General features: G+C 42.4%; 1 protein-coding gene across 2 annotated transcripts in view; it reads right to left on the bottom strand.

Annotated features, from left to right (window-relative positions):
• The window catches only part of lfng (LFNG O-fucosylpeptide 3-beta-N-acetylglucosaminyltransferase), a 21153-nt gene extending 12686 nt beyond the window's left edge, over positions 1-8467 (bottom strand). For both annotated transcript variants that reach the window (XM_020516869.2, XM_020516868.2), the window contains exon 1: positions 7815-8467. In XM_020516869.2, coding sequence (XP_020372458.1) covers positions 7815-8240 — 426 coding nt within the window. In that variant the 5' untranslated portion in view covers positions 8241-8467. The remainder of the gene's footprint in view (positions 1-7814) is intronic.
• Positions 8468-22003: the final 13536 nt, after the last annotated feature.

Consider the following 22003-nt stretch of genomic DNA (forward strand, 5'->3'; position numbering starts at 1 on the left):
CCAAGCAGCATCAGAGGGGCTGATGCTGCTTGGCCTGCTGTGTTCATCCAGCTCTACACCTTGTTATCCCATAATAAAACATACATGGTCTGCTTGGCTTCACAAGTTCAGAGAACCAAAGAGTCCCTACAGTGTGGAAGTGGGGTCATTCACCCATCAAGTCCACACTGAACCTCCAAAAAAAGCATCCCACCCAGACTCACACCCTACCCTATCCTTGTAATCCTGCATTTTCCACAGATAACCCACCTAGCTTGCACATCCCTGGACACTATGGGCCATTTAGCATGGCCAATCCATCTAACCTGCAAATCTTTGTACTGTGGGAGGAAACTGGAACATGCAGAGGAAACCCACGCAGAATATGCAACCTCCACAGACAGTCACCCGAGGGTGGAATTGAACCTGTGCCCCCGGTGCTGTGAGGCAGCAATGGTAACTATTGAACTACCATGCTACCCCAATCTACAAAACAAGACAAACATGACAATGTTGTGCACTGAAAATCTAGCTTTGGTGACGTGAACTGCAAACTGCCAGCTTTGCTTGATACAGTCTGCAGGCTGGCGGGAGCAGGATGAAATTTGGGAGGTTTCTCACCAGGAGCTTTACAATGGCAATGCGAGCAACCACAAGATTCACTACAAACCCAATTAAACACTGTTTGGGGGAGGGGCAGGGGGAGAAACAACACAGCTAGTGATGATCCAGTCCAATCTTAAAAATCCAGAGACCACAATGTTTGGAAAGGGTCTTCATAACAATGTAGAAATTGAACAAAATCAGTTCTGATTTCATCAAAAATCCTCAAAGATTAACGGATGAAACATACATTGTTTGAAAGGTCAATTCCCATTTCCTTTTCAAGAATCACTGGCCTTTAGGGTTGGATTGTACTTTCTAACAGATTTCAAGAATTTGGAGCAGTCTTTCTCCCTAATTAAAAAGATGTTACATGCAGCTCTTGCTGCTTTGTTCGTGCTGGAGCTGACTTGCTGACACTTCAGTGTGCCTCGGGGCTGGAGGAGAGTGTGCCTAGTGAAAGCCGAGTCGATCCCAGCCTCATTGCTGCACACGCCAAGCCTGGAGCCGAATGCCTCAGCTCTCCTCCCAGTCTCTGACAGGTGAATTGATAGCTGCACAGGGGAGGCTCCAGATGCTGCCACACTTGCTCAAACAGCCATCAGCTCACTTTGCCACACGCTTTGCACATTCCAGCCTCCACAAGGTAAACAGTCAGTAGAAAGTGCCCTTTTCTTTTGAAAAGAAAAATGACTTGCTCAGGCAAAAGAACCTGCTGGGGTTAAACCAGTTGGAACGGAGCTGGAACTGGCCTGATCTGGCCCGAGATACATCTTGGATCCACCGGATCAGTGTTTATACTGTACACAGTAAACAGAACACTGAGCTCCAACGGTCGAAAAGACATTGAGAAATGTACCAGGAAAGGAATGCAAATATCAATACAAGGACTGTTGAGCTGCAATTTCAAATTTAAACAAACTTGCATTTAGTAGGAGGTTGGGCTTATACAAAATAACATGGCCAGCCTTTCACAGTTTCTTTTCAATGTTACCCATTAACTTTGCAAATGCTGAGAAATTGCTACTGTTGAGTTCCTCCAGCATTGTGTGTATCCCTGGAGTATAGCACTGCACTGCTCTATTTCCCCACTCCCTTTGTCCCACAATTAACAACAGTGCCCAAGCCACCTAAGCCCTGAACTTTGGAACACTCCTTAAATCCCTACCTAGCTAGCCTCTGGGGTACTTTAACAGTCTACAAAATGTAATTCTCTCAATATCTCAACTGTCGGAGATCAAGACCCACCTATCCTGGAGCTGTGCCATAGCACATACAAATTGGCTGATTATAAATGTATTCAACGTCGCGTTTTTGCTTCTTCACACTGCAGTGAAGTACCTGGGGCCATTTTCATTATGCTAAAGGTGCTATGTAAATACAATGCAGGAATCCTTTTCAAACCTGCTAGTTGGGAATGAAGATGCTTCCTGTTCCTTATTATCGTGGTGCGACCCCTGCTGCATCTTGTACATTAAACCCATCTCCAGTGCTTCATAGCTGTTATGTTAACAGTGGGACTGAATCATTATTGAAATTACATCACAGAACTGGGAGCTGCTGAACCATGTAAATGTTCAGCAGTTCGTACTGGTATGGCTTCCAGCTCCCTTCTATCAAAGGCACCCAGAACCCGATTGTCACATATGCCCTATCCTCCCTTCCACAGGAAAATAGCCTTGTGGAGGATCGCACACAAAGAATGGGGACTTGGCATAAAAACAGCAGTGTTCCCAGCTCCCAGAAATCCTAGTAACACATGGCTGGACTATTGCAGGAAAAACACGAAAAGAGAAAACGAGTTTTCTAAATGCCTGCTGGCAAATACCTCCAGTGAGGATTTGCCACTCATGGGGACCACTTGGACTTCCAACTCTGCCAGTTCCACTCCCTTTACCCTCCCAAATCTTTATCCTCTGCTCTCCCACCAGCTGTTTCACTCCAGCGATGTAAACCTTTGTCTGTTAGTTTAACAGAAATTATCCACTGGAGTTAATACACAATGCAGCCACAACCAGCTCCTTCTGCTGTTAAAACTCACCATTGAATCTGCTTGTTGAAGGAGGAGGGGGTGGGGGCGGCGTTCTCAGCAAAAGACCATAGATCCCATCCCTCCCAAGGGATGTGCAGACACGACCACCTCTTGGGGAGGGAGAAAGGGGGCAGGGGGTTGTGGAAAACAAGGGGAGGGGGGAGGAATTTATTTTGTTTGATGGATATGGTGAAGGAACACTTGACATAACAGCAAGACTCAAGGGAGGCGTTCCCTTCCGAAACAATTCGCCCAATTCCACCGCCCGCCATGCCAATCCACTAAAACAATCGCAGCAAGCGCGCATGTTAACCGCTGGGGTTTGTAAACAGCGCACCGTCCACTCATCGAGTAGAAATATTAAACAAGTGTCTTTTATCCATAAAAAAAGGAGAGAAATTCAATTATGTTTCTACACAAAACGTTGGCAGAAAAAACTTAGATCGTTTCCTTTCTGAACCCAACACCAACTGATTTAAAAAAGGTTACATCAGAATAGAAATCAAGAGAAACAATGCAACAGCGACTCAGCTGCTGCAGCGTACAGATGATACACGTGGGACGGACACAGGTGGCAGCTACAAGACTTTCAGGACTGCCCCTGGAGGCAAAGGCTGCACCCGATGTGCAACTTGTTCAGAGCTCTACGATTCACTTTTTCACATTTCAGTTAGAACTCAGCACACTGCCAGCAACGCTGAAAAACTGAGCGCACAACTGTGCAGCAGGAAGGACTACAACGTTTAGCTTCATTTAGATATCCTTCAAGGACGACCAATCAGAAAAGCAGTTAGGCGCAGGAGATGTTCCTTCAGCCTGTGCAAGTCGCTTCCGCATTTTAATTCGACCCGCTGATCTGCACCTCAATTCTATTTACCCAATCTTTGCCCTACACCCCTTCACATTTTTTGAAAATGGAGGTTTATCAACTGACTTGGCTTCAGCTGCTTTCTGGGAGAGTGCGTCCAGGTATCCATAGGGGATTTAGATGAAATATTCCCAGACTGATGATTCTGGTTATGTATAGCTATAATTTTATGATTATGCTTTTGTTGTGGACTCTCCCGCTAGACAGACACTTTCTCCCAAAATATCTACCCCATCAAATCCTTCAATTACTTAGTCATTTACTGAACAACCTCATTAGCTAACCCTTTAATCTTTTATACTCAGGGGAATGAGAGTCAATGAAAACTACAATCACAATTTAAACCCCATTATCATTCTGTTCTGCGTTCCCACCAATGCATCCTTCCCACACGCTAAGAATTGAACAGCGTATTCCAGAGTCTAACCAGAGCTTGACATAATTTGTAACATTGGCATTTCAATGACTAGCAATCCTCAAAATAATTACTTTTTATTCCTGCCCCATAGCTTATAGTGATTTCTGTACTTGGACCCCAAAATCTCTACTTCAAGGGTGCCCAGCTTCAAAGACGTGCAAAATAATGCATCATTTGAGTCTAGAGTGACTAACCTCTCACTTTCCCTGCTTGAACTCAGCAGCTAACAGTTCAAACAAGCCTCTGAAGTACTGGATATTCTAGTTCAGCCCAAGGCACATAGAAATCAGTGGTGGCCTGCAAATGTCAAGAATGGGACCTGAAGGTGAGTTTAACTATTACTTCATTGGAAACTAACATTTAAAGAAATATGCATTTTTTCACTGGTTGGAAATATCCAAATTGAATGAAATGTTCAAGATTATTCCACATCTCATCAACTGTCAGAATTTGGCAACAGGACAAAGTCACAACTTGAAGTGTCAGCTACCACTCTGGCTCTGCAGTAATATTGTAACCACAATACTTCTTTTCCAGTATGTATTTTTTGCAATTCTAAGTACACCTTAATTTCACAAGCAGTTAGCATTGACAGAATATTTCTTAAACTAATGAAGCATTTATAGGCCACTTACACTTTTGATTTACACTGTGTACAGGGCCCATATACATCATTATCATTGTTGTACATCACAAAGATTGCAATTAGACGCTCACCAATACCCACAGAAGACCTGACTTCTAAGATAGATACACCTTATAGATGTTACGAAGGTACATCAAATTTAGATTCTCATATGCCAGTGAAGTGGTTATGCAAGTGACTATCACAGGTTTCTCCTGCAGTTATTAATATAACCCAAATCTTCTACTACTGTAGACATTAAAAACACAGCCAATGCTGATCTGGCTGTGAGGAGGTGGGAACCATTTACTGTCATTCTCAGAGTTAGACTGAGCTGAGAACTCCTTCCCATCTCCAGGCAACCTGACCTCCGCTTCTTTCCTTTCCAAATCCACAGCTTCGTCTCCTACGTTCCCATGGAAAGCCCAGCACAAGAGGCCAAAGCTCCATTCTCTAGTTTCAGAAAAGGCTTTGTTAGTTTTCAAGGAGACAGCGTGAGAGCTGAACCACAATCACTCAAGCTCAGGATACAAACTGAACCACTCAAAGCTAAGAAGCATCACACAGAGGCCATGCTAACAAAAATCTATCAGAGTTAAAAAGGAATCTTTTTTAAAAAAGTGATTATCATGTCAAACCACTGAGCCTCAACTTGCTTAAGTGAAGCTTTTGTTAATTTGGGAGCAGTGTTCAGACATCCACGAACATTAAAGTACGTGACTATCTTTCAGATTTTATGGGATCAACATCTCCAACTGGATTAATGCATTTGGTCCCAAGTCTCTCATTGCTACAGCTGTAAAGAACAAACTGGGCCTGATGACCAGTTGAGAGTTGACTCAAACACTAACAGTCATTCAATTTAAATGAGGGTTTGTTGATGGATTAGTCCAAACAAAAGTTCTAATCTGATTAACACATAGCAACATACATGAAACAGCTCCTCTCACTTGCATGAGTCTTCAGTGATATTAACAGAAAAGGATCTATTCCATTATATTGATGTACTGTATCTCAGGCATGCGTATGTACATAAAACCTCTTCAACACTATTGACATTTTAAATATATTTGTGTTCCAATCCAGAAACCGCTATAATAAACTAAATTCAGCATCTAGAAAACGTTGAAAATCTATTGAGCTCCAGTAATTGTCAATGTACTTGCTTTGGCTAAGTTACAAATTGTCACCCTTGAACCTCAGTAAACATCTTCCTGCCATCACAGAATTCTTATTGGAACCCTTTCACTTCATAGGAAATTTGTTTTAAAAGTTCCTAGCCCAAGTATTTTCTTAAAGTATCAGGGCTTGAAGGGAACAATTATCCCACAGCATCTTCCCACGGCACAGAAGCGGTTCAAATTCTGCCGCCTTTTCTTGTTGCAACTATCAGTCTCAAAGCGTGATAGTCAGATCCCCAGAATCTGATTTACAACTGCCAAGCGCAGTCAAGTCAAGAATTGAGCACCATTACTAATCACATTACATGGACAATCCTCCCAATTCCCAGGAGGCTGGGAGGGGGAGTGTACCTGAAGGTGTGCATGGGTGAGTGGGGTGGGGAAGGCAGTGGATGAAGTTTAGAACCAAGAACATTTTCAATTTCCCCTTCGCTCTGTGTAATTTTCAGATATTAGACCTATCTTTTAAAAGCAATTATTTGGGAAAATGCAATTTAATCATTAACTTAATCATTTAATCCCAATTTAATGTTAGAAATATTGCATGATGTGGACTGTTTATCAAACCAGAGATTCTCTTCACTGTCTCACTCAAATAATCCAACCCTGGAAGGTTTGCAGTTCCCAGCTCTCAAATAGTCTCACATTCTCCTCCTGTCTTTTTCCTATTGTAGTTTTTGTCACTGGTCTCTGGGAACTTAAACCCACGCCCTCTGCTCCCAGCCTAATTCTGCATTCAGCTCAGGCTAGTTGTTTAAAGCCTTTGGTTTCTGTTAAACCCTCTAATTAATCAGGTTAAGGCTGACAGAGCGTGGAAGTCCTCAGTTCAGGACTCCAGGGGTCCTACAAAGACAAGTATCGTGCCCTTCTTCCCTCTCCCCTCACATTAGCAAAAACAAAAAAGGAGGACCTTCCCTCCTCTCTCTGTACCCACAAGACAACATTTGTTAAATTAATCAAAGTTAAAAAATAAATTCAGTAAAATACGCAAAGACAATGCTAGTTTAGTCCTGGGTACATTTTAAATGATGTCAAACTCCAACGTAATTCACTGTCAATGCTACTTTCAAACAAAATATGCAAAAAGTATAATGCTAACATTAACATAATACCCAGGATAGCAATATTGGTTCACATTAATAGTTTAGTGATTCTTAAAATACAACTGAGAAACGTTTAGTGCACTGTTACAGCACTAAAGGCACTTCTTTCAGAATGGCTTAATTTTTAGCCTGCAATTAGCTAGGGCTGCAAAACCTGAACTATTGCAGGGCAGATTCTGTGACCAAGTTAAAAATCTCCATGACAGTGTGCTTGTGGAGACATGACAACACGCACAATGCCAGATGAAGCAGCCTGTTCACCCTCACCTGGCACTTTGTTCAAAAATAGACATTTACCGAAGAACAGGACAACGGTTGAACTTCAGACTGAAGGAGTCAGATGTAAGAGTGTGGGAAGGGCGGGAGAATGAGGCAGAAGGTTGAGGACCGGAGCAGAGAACAAACGCTTCAATTGCAACAGCTGAGGGTAACATAACCTTGAGGTGAGGTTGCAATGCACTCGCTGAGTGAACCCCCCCGACAAATTCAAACTGGGGAACCTTGCTGGCAGAAGTGCCTCAATTAGTCAGACGCCCTTTGGGGGGCGGGTGGAGAGACAGAAGCGGCTTCACTTTCTCGTGTGGCTGAGACCATCCCTATCACGGAGGAACAGCAGCTGACCAACTCAAAAAATAATAACTGAAGCTACAAAGCAGCAGCAGAGCTGAACAGTCAGGGTACCGGGTGGCCCGCTGGATTGTACACAGACTGAACCCAGCTCTGTCTCAGCCGGTGTCCATCTCTTCCTTACCACAGCTATCCCTACCCCCTGCTCGCTTTGCACCCAAAACCTATACCACTGCAGCACCTGTGCCCTAGTGCCAAACCTGAATCCCCAGTGCCAACTCCCTGAGCACCTTGCACTAAGTATCTACCCTCTCCCTGCAGCCCTTGCCCACCTTAGACTTACCTTATACCTTATACCAGCTTGTGCCCTCTGGTCAATGCTCACTAGCAGGGTATTTTGCGCATGTATACCAGTTGCTTCTGATGGCTCTGACTCACCTGTTCCCGGCTCCGGGAGATCCAGGTCTCCAGCAGCAGCTCCAGCCGTGCCCGGTGGAATTTCTTCGTGGTTTTCACGGCGATAAACAGGTCTCCCGCACTGACATCGTCCCGGAATGGTTGTGGAGTGGCAGCCAGCTCTAGTGGCGAGGCCAGCCTCCTCCCGGAGCCCCTGGTCCGGCTCAGCTCACTGAAATACTCCCTAAAGCTGTGGGCCGGCGGCTCCGGGGCTGCGGCTGTAACCTCCTCGCCGTCCTCTTCCTCCGGCCAGGGGCTCTCCCAGCTCTGCAGAGAGCGGCTCCGGAGTTCCAGTCTCCGCTGGCCAGCTTGGCCCTGTCCCTGGTCCGGTAGGAGCAGCAACAATAGGCAGGTGAAAACTGCAGCTAACAGCCAGAGAAACACCTTCCTGGAGCACAGCCTCGGCATGTTCCTGAGAGCACTCTGTGTAATGTGTATATCTGTCTCTCTCTATGTATACGCGCGTCTGTGTGGCTCTGTGTATGTGTCTGCGTGGTGTGTTTCTCTGTGTGTGTCTGCCTCTCTATGTCTATTTCTCCCAGACTCCGTTAGGTGTGAGCCTGTTTCTAAGTTTCCCCTCTACACAAATACACACACTCTCAGTCTCGACAACCACTGACCGCTCGGTCTGGCTCCCCCGCCTCCTTATATAAGCTGCCGCTGGTGTCGTGTTCTACAGGACCCGCCCCTCGGTGACTGACGGCGCTGCGATGCCCCTCTCAGGCCAGGGGGCGTTGAGTGTGAAGTTGGAGACTCGAGGTGGGGGAGGGTTTGTAACGACATTGCGAGCGTTCAACACAAGAATGTGCAGTGTGTGAGTGAGTCATCAGTGTGGGACTGGTGGCACGGAAATTATTCAGCATTTGCAGTGAGGATGTGGGATTTTTGCTTTGTTCACTTATGGGAATCGCTGGTTGGGCTGGTATTTATTGTCCATCCCTAGTTGCCCGCGAGAGGTTGGTGATGAGCTGCTTTTTTGAACCACTGCAGTCGACCTGCTGTGGGTTGACCCACATGCCATTAGGGAGGGAATTCCAGGATTCTGACCCAGTGACCATAATGAAATGGTGATAACATAGTGTGAAGCTGGAGGTGTGTACTATCTACAAGATGCACTGCAGAACTTCAAAGCTCCTCAGACAGCACTTTCCAAACCCACGACCACTTCCATCTGAAGCATTTCTGAAGAAGGGTCCCAACCTGATCTGAAACATCAACTTTCCTGCTCCTCTGATGCTGCCTGGCCTGCTGTGTTCCTCCAGCTCCACACTGTGTTATGTCTGACTCCAGCATCTGCAGTTCTTACTATCTCTGAGTAAAGAAATGGTGATGTGTTTTAAAGACAGACTGGTGAGTGGCTTGGAATAGAGGGTGGCATTCCCATGTATCTGCTGCCTTTGTCCTTCCAGATGGGTTTGGAGGTGCTGTCTGAGGAGCTTTGGTGAAGTTCTGCAGTGCGTCTTGTAGATAGTACACACTGGTGCTACTGGGTATCAGTAGTGGAGGGAGTGGATGCTTGTAGATGTAGTGCCAATCAAGTGGGTTGCTTTGTCCTGGATGGTATCCAGCTTCTTGAGTGTTGTTGAGGCTGCACCCATCCAGGCAAGTGGGGAGTATTCCATCACACTCCTGACTTGGGCCTTGTAGATGGCGGACAGGCTTTGGGGAGTCAGGAGGTGAGTTACTCACAGCAGGATTCCTCGACTCTGGCCTGTTCTTGTACCAACAGTATTGAATAGAGAGTCCAAGTCAACTTCACGCCAATAGTAGCCCCCAAGATGTTGATAGTGGGGGCCTTAGTGATGGTAATAACATTGAATGTTACTTGCCACTTGCCAGCCCAAGCCTTGATATTGTTGACATCTTGTTGCATTTGAACATGGACTGCTTCTGTATGTGAGGAGTCATAAATGGTGCTGAATATTGTGCAGTCATCAGCGAACATCCGCACTCCTGAACCTTATGATGGGGGGAAAGTCATTGATGAAGCAGCTGAAGATGGTTGGGTCTATGATACTACCCTGGGGAACTGTTGCATTTTCCTCCAACAGGTTATTTGAACTTAATTTCATAGAATTACAGAAACACAATGCAGGAGACCATTCAGTCCATTGAGATTTCCCTGACTCTTCAAATGAGTGTCGTTACCTAGTGTCAATTATTATCATTTTTTATCCAAATAATCATCTGATGCCCTCTTGAATGTTTCAATTGAACCTGCTTCTCCCACGTTTCCAGGCAGTACATTTCTAAATATTTGCTGAGCTAAATAATTGTTTTCCACCATCACATTTGCTCCTTTGGCAATTCACTTTAAATCTATGCCCTCTTGTTCCTGATTGTTTTATGAATGGGAACAGTTTCTCTCTATCCAGTCCGGTCATGATTTTGCCTTCTTCTTTCCAGGTAGACCAGTCCGAACCTCTTCAATCTATCCTCACTCCTGAAATCACTTCCCTCTTCAATGTGTTCACATCATTGTGATGCCCAGAATTGTATACAATACTCCAGTTGAGTTGTAGCAAGTGGCTTCTACAAGTTCAACATCACCTCCTTGTTCTTGTAACTACGTCCCGATTAATAAAACTGAGAACAACTCATGCCTCATTAACTGCTCTCTCCACCTGTCTTGCCACTTTCAATGAGCTGTGCACATATATATCATTGTTCCTTCAATGTCACTGAGTCAAAATCCTGAAATTCCCTCCTTAATGCTATTATGGGTCTACCTACAGCACACAGATAACAGCAGTTCCAGAAGGCAGCTCACTACCACCTTCTCAAGGGCAATCAGGGTCAGGCAAAAATGCTGGTTCAACCAGCAACACCCACATCCTATGAAAGAATAAATTGTAAACAAAAAAGACAAACAGTGGTAGAAGTTTAGAGTTCTAGTCTGTAAATGGCAGTTAATGCTAGATCAATTATTAATTTTAGATTTGAGATTGATAGTTACCTTTAGCCAAAGATATTATATGGCAAAGGTCCTAGATCAGTCATAATCTCATTGAATAGTAGAATGGCTTTGAGGAGGCAACCAACCTACTTTTTATCTGTTTCAGTGGGGCAACTGCTGAGGCAAAGAGATTAAAATCACCTGGGCATCACTCTGTTTATGTCAGGAGTGTTTGATGCCTCTGCCTGCCCAGTTAAAATTCTCCCTCACAGCTGTACAATATAAGAGAGTAACCATGTATGATAATGGATGCATGTGGCATGACAGCTAGTGGGAATACGAGTAGTGTGTGGTGATGAAAGTAGACAGGGTAGCGGATGTGCGTGTGTACAGTGTGTGTGAGAGTTAGCCTAAAGTGAGTTGGTATTAATGAGCATGTACAATGTGTAAGATAATATTAGAAGTGGAATGTACATATAAGAGTGGTGAACCAGTGGAGAGTAAATGTGTAGTGTTAATGATGATTTGCAAAGTGAAGATATGTGCGATGGTGAGCTAGTCTGTGAAAATGAATGTACAAGTGTTCACGGTAAGAGTGATTACATACAATGTGAGTGTATATTGGTTGTATAAGAGAGTAAAAATGCATGTATCTGCAGCTGTAACATTGTATTCCTCGTTGTTCTATTATCCTTACGCACGTTGTGTGGTATGATCTGCCTGTACTGCACGTAAAACCCAGGTACATCTGACAATAATAAATCAAATCAAAAAGAATCAGTCAATGCTGTTTGCAACCTTGAAATTTACGAGCAAAGTATATGGAAAATATCTCTTGTAGCCGCAGGAAGGAAGTTTACTAAATATTTATCAAGATCAATAGTTTCTGATTTATCCAATTTCAAGACGTAGCTTAAATGATCCTTTTCATCCCTGTCTCTTTCTTTTTATATGACAAAATTAGATTTTCATAACTGCAGAGAGGTGTTATGCAAGTAGATCATAATTCTTGGTACCTAACAATTTGTGGAGCAGATTCCTTTTGTCTGCAGAGCGAAATATAAACCTGTTGTTTTGGGCAGAATTGTGTCAACGGCTGAGAACAGACCCTATTCACATAAGTACCTTTATGACTGTTTTGGAGCTCAAAGTCTTCCCCCATGTTATAACAGCAAGGAAATTGGAGACTTCAAATGTGTAATATTGCATGGAGCTTTTATCATTACTGGGGTGATCATGAGAATTTCCAACATATTTTGAAATGTTCTGATTTGCTCAACTTTGATAAACAAGTAGATGGAAATGATCTGAGGTGGGTGTGAGTGTAGAGTAATCAGATCAGCCATAATCCTGTTGCATTGCGGAACAGTCTCAAAGTGCCAAGTAGCCCACTTCTGCTTTTAATATGTATGTTCATAGGTTTGAATTTTTATTTTCTTGGCCCAACTTGTCAAAGCCTACCAGGTTTCTTAAACTGAACTGGTGTCATTTGCCTGGGTTTGGCCCACATACCTCTAAACATTTCCTATCCATGTACCTCTCCAAATGTTTTTGTAAATGTTGTACTTGCACCCACCTCTTTCACTTTCCTCTGGCAGCTCATTGAATATATGTGGCAGTGCTGGGGTGGCATGGTGGCTCAGTGGTTAGCACTGCTACCTCACAGCACCTGGGACCTGTGTTCAATTCCATTCTCGGGTGACTGTCTGTGTGGAGTTTGCACGTTCTCCCTGTGTCTGCGTGGGTTTCTTCTGGGTGCACCAGTCCAATGGCCTCACAGTCCAACGATGTACAGGTTAGGTGGATTGGCCATGCTAAATTGCCTCTAGTGTCCAGAGATGTTCAGGCTATGTGGATTAGCCATGGGAAATGCAGAGTTACAGGGATAAGGAAGTGGGATGGGTCTGTATAGGATGTTCTTTGGAGATTCAGATCAGAATTGAAGGGTCTGCTTCCACACTGTAGGTAATCTATGATATACACACCACACTCTGTGTGGAAAAAGTTGCTCCTCAGGTCCCTTTTAAACCTCTCACCATAAACCTATGCCCTCTAGTTTTGAACTCCCCTACCCTCGAGACAGGACCTTGGCTATTCACTTTATCTATGCCCTTCATGATTTTATAAACCTCTATAAGGTCATTCCTCAGCATCCTATACTCCAGAGAACAATGTCCCAATCTATCCAGCTTCCTTATAAGTCAGACCTTTCAGACTTGGGAACATTCTTATAAATCTATTTTTAGACTCTCTCCAATTTAATAATAGCCTTCCTATCGCAGGACGACCAGATATAACACCATGATGCTCAGTAAGCAAGTCTACGGGATACCAGACCTGGAGTTAGCACACAACAAAGAATTTTGAATCCTTGCATCTTAGAATTAATTTCAGGTCTAGGTTACAGATCTTCAGTCTCTGCTGTTTCCTAAGAATGGATGATATAGGAGCAGGGGTAGAGAATATGACACCTCAAACTTGCTTCACCATTCCATAATGATAATGGCCAGTTCTCAACCTCAAAGCCACTTTTTCTTTTGTTGGCCTTCCAAATTGATAGCTATTTTTTCTAACTTTCTGTGTCCCTTGCACAATGTACCCAGATCCTTCTGAACATCAACATTTACAAATTTCATGCCTTTAAAAAATGCCTTCTATTCTTATTAGCAACATGAATAAACTCACTTTTTCCTACATTCTATTCTTTCTGTCACCTCATTGCCCACTCACTCAACCTGCCTAAATCTCTTTGCAGTCTCTCTGTCTTTCTCACATTTACCATTCCCATCAGGCTTTGTATTATGAGGAAGCTTTGATACATTACCCTCTGTCTCTTTGCCCAAGTCACTAATATGGATTGTAAGTAGCTGTGGCCTCAACACTGACCCTTATGGGACTCCACCACTCACAGTCTGCCAACTCACAAATGTCCCATTTATCCCTACACCTTTTCATGTCTATTGATCAACCCTCTGTCCCTGCTAATATATGACTTCCAACTTTAAGAGTCCTTAAATTTTGTCTTCACCCTTTGTGTGGCATGGTATTGAATGCTTTTCCAAATGTAGTACGTTGACTGTTTCCCATTTATCCACCTGAAATAACTCCACCGAGGTTGAGAGGCCAGTATCTTGTCACCTGGTCACCCATTATTACATGTGCACAGTACGTGGACTATGACCAGTTAGCTTAGAGTCAGTCGCTAGAGTGAGGACAATCTCTGAGATTCCTGTTTACGTCTATCAGCCGGGACTCCCTGATTGACCCAGGTTAACAAACTTAAACAGGGAACTCATACTCAATGAGGTCCACCTGGCCAACCTTGTTCCCATCACTACACTGCCCTACTAATTACAGCACCCCCCCTGAAAAAAAAGAATCTAACAGATTTGTCAGGCATGATTTCCTTTTTGTAAAACCATGTTGACTTTGATTATAACAAAATTTTTTAAATGACTGGTGTCAGGTTAATAGATCAGTGGTTCCTTCTTTTCTCTCTCCTTTCTTCCTTGAACAATGGAGTTACATATCCTAACTTCTAATCTACTGGGACCGTTCTAGAATTTTGAAAAATCATGCCTTGCATTTTCACTGTCCCTGCAGCTCTCTCTTTTAGAATCCTAGGAAGTTTGCTTTTTTATTAGCCCCTTGGTTACCTTCTGTTTCTTTACGTAATTTCTGTCTCCCACAGTAAAGATAGAAACAAAATTTGTTCGATGTATCTGCCATTTCCTAATTCTACATGATAACACAGCATTTGCACATTCTCCCCCTGTCTGCATGGGTTTCCTCTGTGTGCTCCAGTTTCCTCTCACAGTCCAAAGATGTGCAAGTTAGGTGGATTCTCCATGCTAAATTGCCCACAGTGTCCAAGGATGTACAGGCTAGGTTGGTTAGCAATGGGAAATACAGAGTTACAGGGATGGTCTGGATCTGGGTGGGATCCTCTTTGGATGCTCGGTGTGAACTGAATGGGCCGAATGGCCTGCTTCATCACTGTAGGGATTTTATTCTTTGGATTCTTTTAATATAGTGGTATGCTTAATATCCTTGGTAAATTACAGATAGTTATTTCTTGTTGAGATTTTGTCTCTGTACTGCAATTTTTCTTGATCATTTAAAATTAAAAAGTGGTTTCCACTGTTTACTTGCCAGCATGGTCTATTTAGCCAATCAATTTTAGCCAACTCTTCCCCTCACACCCATGTAATTGACTTTGTTTAAGTTTAAAATTCTTGTTTGGGAGTCGGGTATGGATCATGGTTCATAACGGACTGTAGTATGATCACATTTTTCCAGTGGATCTTATGTTAAGATCTTACTAATTAATCTTGCACGATGAAACAATACCTGATCTAAAATAGCTTTCCCCAGTTGATTCCAAAAAATATTGCTTCGAGAAATGGTCAAAAAGCAATCTAGCAATGTATCCTCCATTTGAGCTAATTTGATTGATCCATTTTATATGAAGATTAAAATCCCCGGCAATAACGCTATTAGCTCTAATTATTTTTTGCTTAATGTTCTGTCCAATGCTGTGGCTATTTCTAGCGACCTATAAACTACTCCCAATGGTGTTTTCAGAAACTTGTTATTCCTAATTTCCACCAATTCTAATTGAAATGATTTTAAACAGTGTCGACCCAATTAAAGTTGGAAATACAAATCAGAATTTCAAATGTCAAAGGGAAAATACGGTGAAAGTTTTGGAATTTGTTGATTTTATTATGAAACATGTTTCCTGTGACTCCTCAAATGGCTTTATCCCATCCATAACTGAGTCAAGCAAACTAGAAGTTCCTAGCTTGTGTTGAATTAGACTAGGGTAGTGACAAAAGTTGTTTTTTGGTCTTGCTACCTCTGAATATGAAACTGTAAAACAGAAAGATCCCACTACCTGATCAAAATTTAGTGATTCTTGCTTGTAGTATCTATATAGACACTCTCCGAAACCAGGATTAGGGCTTTTGTATTTTGTTTAGGCCTAACTTTGATTCCAAAGTCAAAAATCATCATGGGCTGCCAACTCCCATGAAACCACTTGTATAATTAATATTAGGAGGGGAGCAGAATAAATTAAAGGAGAAATATTTTCTGGTCCATTGCAATTATACTGAGACATCTACAGTTGTCAGCCAACTGGAGAGAAGCCACATTGAGAGGTTGCGAAACCAATTGATGAACAGCCACAAGGCTTGTCTTGAGTGATATATCTTCCACTGCAGACAATATGTTCGCTCCTCTCAAAAGGTTTTGCAAAATCATGAAGGAAAAACAGCCACAACAAACCAGGCTGGCTGGAACATCCTCCTCCACAAACCCTGCTGCCCCATCTTGTTTGCCTGAGTGAACTTTTTATCATTATTAAGTTGTTTCTCACACTCAGTACTGACTGATCATTAGCATCAAATTGACAATAGCTGTTGATCATTTTCTTGAGCCCCTAAGCCAGTAGGGTTTTGCATCCTCTATAAGTTATCGCAAGTGGGATTGGGAGCTGGAACTTTGGGCATTTGAGTTCCAGTGTTGTAATGATCACTGTGGATTATAACACTGTGGTTCCACTCGTGCAGATGAGCTATCGCTTCCACCTCATGAGAAAATTCTTCCATACCCAGGATAAGCCGAGTGAACCTTCTCCGGATTGTCTCCTTGGATTGTCTCCTGTGCTGGGGTATTTTGCCTTACGTTACAGGACTAAAACTGTTCACTGCATTCTAGGTGTGCCTTGAATGGTTTTTGGGAACTATTTTTGTACTCCATTCCCCTTCGAAATAAAGGCCAAGTTTTACCACAGGTGTCACACATGACATTATTGGTTGCTCTTTGCCAAGCTGCTGTTGCTACAGGTCATCATGGTGATGCACACTTCCAGGAAGTGTTGCTATTTCCCTCTTTTACCACCTACCGGCCTATAGGTGCAACTCGATGTTTAGGACCTTCATGTCCCACTTGCAAGAACCGACTTGACGTCATGATCTAAACATGAGCGGTCTTCACATGATACTGGAGTCCACTATTTGTGATGAAGTATGTTTAACAAAATGCCATTCGTTCTTACATTTGGTCTGACATTAGGCAGCTCACTGAACTTTGCTAGATTCTTGCAATGACGAACAGATGATGATAGTGTCTGCAAATTGCAAGCATTTATTACTTGGGCCCAGGCAAGTTTAAGTTCATTACATGAAAGGAAGGTTATTATAATCTTTCCCAGTGGGATACATGTGGGGACCTGCAGTGAACAGTGACAATTATCCTTACAAGTGAGCCTAGTAGTAATGTACTCCTGACAAATTCTGAAGATATTTCTGCTTTCTCCGGCTGCATTATTGTCAAAATGCCCTCAGTGAACCAATCAATAGCTTGGATTTTTCACTGGATTTGATCATTTGTGAAAATCTGTGTCAATTTAAAGGAAATGTCTACTATTGTCTTTTTTCCCCAAAAAATACTTTATTCATAACATTTGCAAAAGTGATTATTACAAGAAATGCAATACTGTTCAACTTGTCCCTGTGCAGCACATTCTCCACTGAGGTGTATCAATGCAATTTCAATACTTTATACATTCAATGCTCAATAAACAGCCAGGCTGTTTTTTCCTGTTGTTGATTCACCAACTGAATCACGCAGCAATTTATGTAAATCTCCACTTCTCATTTTATTTAAGGGAAACATTGCTACCCCAGCCCAGCTGAAAAATGTCTGCTGTGATTAATGCCTTGCTACAGTTGGATCCTTGAAAGGATGATTCCAGTGGAGTGAATCCGGTGGAAAAATTGTCATGTCTGAAGAATGAACTGTTACTGAGGATCCCACATTTGCCCCTATTTACATGAAAACTCTGATTAGCCCGCAGTTCCCGCATTCAATACTTTAACCTCTAAATGTCTAGACTTTGCTTTTTAATGTGCAAAGTCAACACTTGCCTACATATGATTAATTAATGTTTTTTTGAATCTATTAAAGCACATCAGATATTCACAGAACAATGTACGTCATCAGAGGTGTCAAATGCTGATAAGATCACAAAGTCTTGGTTTTCATGCAATTAGTCACAGTCTCTTAGATTCTTCATATGAAGCACTGATGTGAGAAAATTTCCAATTGAAAGCATTCGGCTTGATCGAAGTTCGTTGATAACCAAAATTCACATCACAAATAATAAACTAGTAGTGATACATAAACAGCAGAGAAGCATAGAGATTTCGTATGTTGACAAAATCATCAATGTGTTTGGTGTCAAGCAAGCAGTCAAAATGTTAAAAAGTTGAAGGACAAATACCTATCTTAGTTAAGAATGGGAGTTGGCTTATTCTTCTGAAGGACAGCAGCTGAGGTACTACAATTGATCTCAGTGTTGGATTATGGAGAGGGGAAAAAGAATCAGCCATAGTTTCTGCTTCTCACCATCCAGTACTACCTGCTCTATTTCCAATGGAGATGAAGAGAAAACAGGATTGGATTTAAAAGAAGGAGTTGCTACTGAGTATGAAACAACCTAAAATGGGTCATACATGAAAAATAGTCACTTGGGGGCCCAATTACAGAATTGTTACTGTGCCAAAGGAGGCCACTCAATCCATTGTGCTATAATTTGCTCCCTATAAGGGCATTATGGGTTAACCTAGAGCAGGTGGACTGCAACAATTCAAGGAGGCAGCTCACCACCACCTTCTCATGGGGAACAATGGACAGGCAATAAATGCTGGCTCAGCCAGTAATGCCCACGTCCCATGAGTGAATAAAAAAAAGGCTCTTCAAACGAGCATCATTACCAGTCTCTTGCTTTTCACCATACTCTTGCACACTATTTCTTTCCAAATAATTATCTAATGCAACCTTGAATGCCTCCACTGAACCTGTCTCCACAACATTTCCAAGCAGTGCCTTCCATACGCTAACTACTCATTGTGTGAAGAGTTTTGTTTTCTCCCATCTTGCTTCTTTCGCACATCGCTTTAAATCAATGCCATCTCGCTTCTATTCCATTTACAAGCAGAAACAGCTTCTCCCTATCTACTCTGTCCAGCCTGCTCATGAATTTGAAAACCTCTATCAAATCTCCCCTCCATCTTTTCTCCAAGGACAGTCGTTCAAGTTTCTTTAATCTATCCTCAAAACTGAAGTTTTTCTTTTCTGAGAACTTTTTTGTAAATCGCTTCCCCACTCACTCTTATGCATTCACGTCTTTCCTATAATGTGGTACACAATACTCCAGCTGAAGTCTAACAAGTGTTGTACAAGTTCAATGTCACCTCCCAGCTCTTATACTGTCTGCCCCATTAGTAAAACGGAAGACGTTGTGTGCCTCACTTATTTGTCTCTCCACTTGGCCTGCCACCAACAATGACCTGTGCATAAGACCTGTGCTATTGAAGGCAGTAATACTAGATGTTTTCGAGCGAAGAGAGAAAGACAATATTTTTCAAATTGTTACATGTGATGCAGGCATCAATACCCAGGCAAGCATTCATAACCTATCCCTACATGCATGATTTGCTAAGCTGTTAAGCGTCAACCATATTGTTGTAGATCTGGAGTTACAGTGAACTGCTCTGAAAAAGAGTCACTGAACTCAAAACGTTAACTCTGCTTTCTCTTCAGAGATGCTGCCAGACCTGCTGTAATTCTCCAGTAATTTCTGTTTTTCAGACCTCCAGTGTCTGCAGTTCTTAATCTTATTTTAATACGTTTTGGAACTGGTTTCCATCACAGAGTACATGTTTAACAAGTTTCTTGCATATGTAGGTTGAACATCAGGAAACACAAGGAAAATGAAGACAGTTAAGCAAACTTTTGGGGTGATTAGAATATACTTTGAAAAATGCTTAGTTTTGTAATTTTGAATAGTATGATACTAGATTACCATTTATCACTGAAAGATGAAGTTATGTCTTGGTCTGTAAGTTCAAATATGGTATAATATTATAACTAACAAGTCCGCTATATCACAGATCTGCTAGTTGTTAAAGAATAATCTTTTTTCCCCATAATAGAGGGGTCAGTAACCAGGAGGTGCAGTTTTAAGGTAAGGAGCAGAAGGTTTAGAGGGGATTTGAGAAAAACATTTTTCACTCAGAGGATGGTGGAAATCTGCAATTCACTGCCTGAAAGGGTGGTAGTGACAGGAATTCTCAAGGCATATAAGAAGTATCTAGACGAGCACTTGAAATAGCATCATAAAGAAGGCTATGGGCCAATTGCTGGAAAATGAGATTAGAATAGATGGATATTTGATGACCAGCATGGACATGATGACAGAAAGGCCTCTTTCTGTGCCTTAAAAGTCAATGGCGTTAGTGAGCCAGATTGATTTTTTTTTACACCAATCAGTAACGGTCTTATGAACACTATTACTGAGACTATTTTTTTAATTACAGATTTATTAATTGAATTTAAATTCTACAACTGGTATGGAGGTTTGGAAACCACGTCTCAGAGCCATAGCCTGGGCCTCTAGATTACTACCATTGGCAGCATACTATAGCCTCTCACTCTCTTCAATTATCCTAAGGGTTCAAGCAGAGTTTTATTCAAAATGTCTTGATATCTTGGAAGTTAGAACTGAAACTCTGGAGTTTTAAATTTCTGTATCAAAATTCATTTCTGAATACCAGCCAATCCTACGCCTATATGTGAATTTTCAAATACTGCCTATGTTCTTTTATGTTGTAGGTGTACAGCCCATTACAACTTCTTTGTACCCTAGAGTTGACAGCACAGAGAGATTTTGGGATAAGTCTGTGCATTCCTGTTCTAGCATCTCCCCAGTAGATTATGAATATATTCCTGCATTGCTTTTCCATGCACTTATTTTTAATTGATAGGCATTGAAACAGAAAGAATTGGAGTTGGTTAGCACTCTGATTAGACCACATCTGGATCACTGGATTCAGTTTTGGGCATCAAATCTCTGGAAGGATATATTGATAAGAAGCTGAAGATGGTTGGGCCTAGGGCACTATCCAGAGGAACTCCTGCAGAGATGTCCTGGAGCTGAGATGACTGACCTCCAAAAACCACAACTATCTTCCTATGTGCTAGGTGTGACTCCAACCAGTGGAGAATTTGTCCCCAACCCCCCCATTCCAATTTACTCTAATTTTGTTGGGTCTCCTTGATGCCTCATGGAAGGTAATGGCCTAATAGCTTTAGATACCCAGGTAATGTTTTCCCCTTATTGGAAAGTCTAGGACTAGAGGGCATAGTCTCAGAATAAAGGGACGCCAATTTAAGACTGAGATGAGGAAGAATTTCTTCTCTCAGAGGATTATGAGTTTTAGGAACTCCTTGCCACAGTTATCTGTGCGGGCAAAGTCCTTGTGTATATTTAAGGCTGGGAATAAATAGATTCTTGATCAGTAGGGAAAGCAACGGTTATGGGGAAATGGCAGGAAAATTGACTTGAGGAATATCAGATCAGCCATGATCCTATTGAATGGTGGAACAGACTTCAGGGCTAAATGGCCTACTCCTGTTCCTAATTCCTAATGGTCTTATGGTCTAATGCCACACTCAGTCAACCTCACCTCTGGAATTCAGCTCTTTTGTCCATGTTTGATTCAAGGCTGTAATGAGGTCAGGAGCCGAGTGGTCCTGGCAGAACCCAAACTGGGCATCACTGAGCAGGTGCTGCTTGATAGCACTGCTGATGACACCTTCCATCACTTTACTGATGATCAAGAGAAGAATGATGGGGCAGTAATTGGCTGGATTGGATTTGTCCTGCTTTTTATGTATAGGACATACCTGGGCAATTTTTCACATTATCGGATAGATGCCAGCATTGTGACTGTACTGGAACAGGTTGATGAGTGGAGCAGCAAGTTCTGGAAAATATGTCTTCAGTACTATTGCCAGAATGTTGTAAGGTGCGAAAGGCTTTGTAGTATCCAGTGGCTCCAACCATTTTTTGATATCTTGAGTGAATCAAATTCGCTGAAGACTAGCATCTGTGATGGTGGGGACCACTGAAGGAGGCCGAGGTGGATCATCCACTCAGCACTTCTAACTGAAGATTGCTGCAAATGCTTCAGCCTTCTCTTTTGCACTGATGTGTTGGGCTCTTCCATCATTGAGGATGGGGATATTTGTGAAGCCTCCTCCTGCAGTGTGTTAATTATCTACACCATTCACGACTGGATGTGGCAGGACTGCAGAGCTTAGATCTGATCCATTGGTTGTGAGGTTGCTTATCTCTGTCTATTACTTCCTGCTTATGTTGTTTCACACACAAGTAATCCTATTTGGTAGCTTCACCAGGTTGACA

Source organism: Rhincodon typus, chromosome 21, assembly GCF_021869965.1.
Source record: "Rhincodon typus isolate 14 chromosome 21, sRhiTyp1.1, whole genome shotgun sequence".
In the NCBI taxonomy this organism is placed as follows: Eukaryota; Metazoa; Chordata; class Chondrichthyes; order Orectolobiformes; family Rhincodontidae; genus Rhincodon; species Rhincodon typus.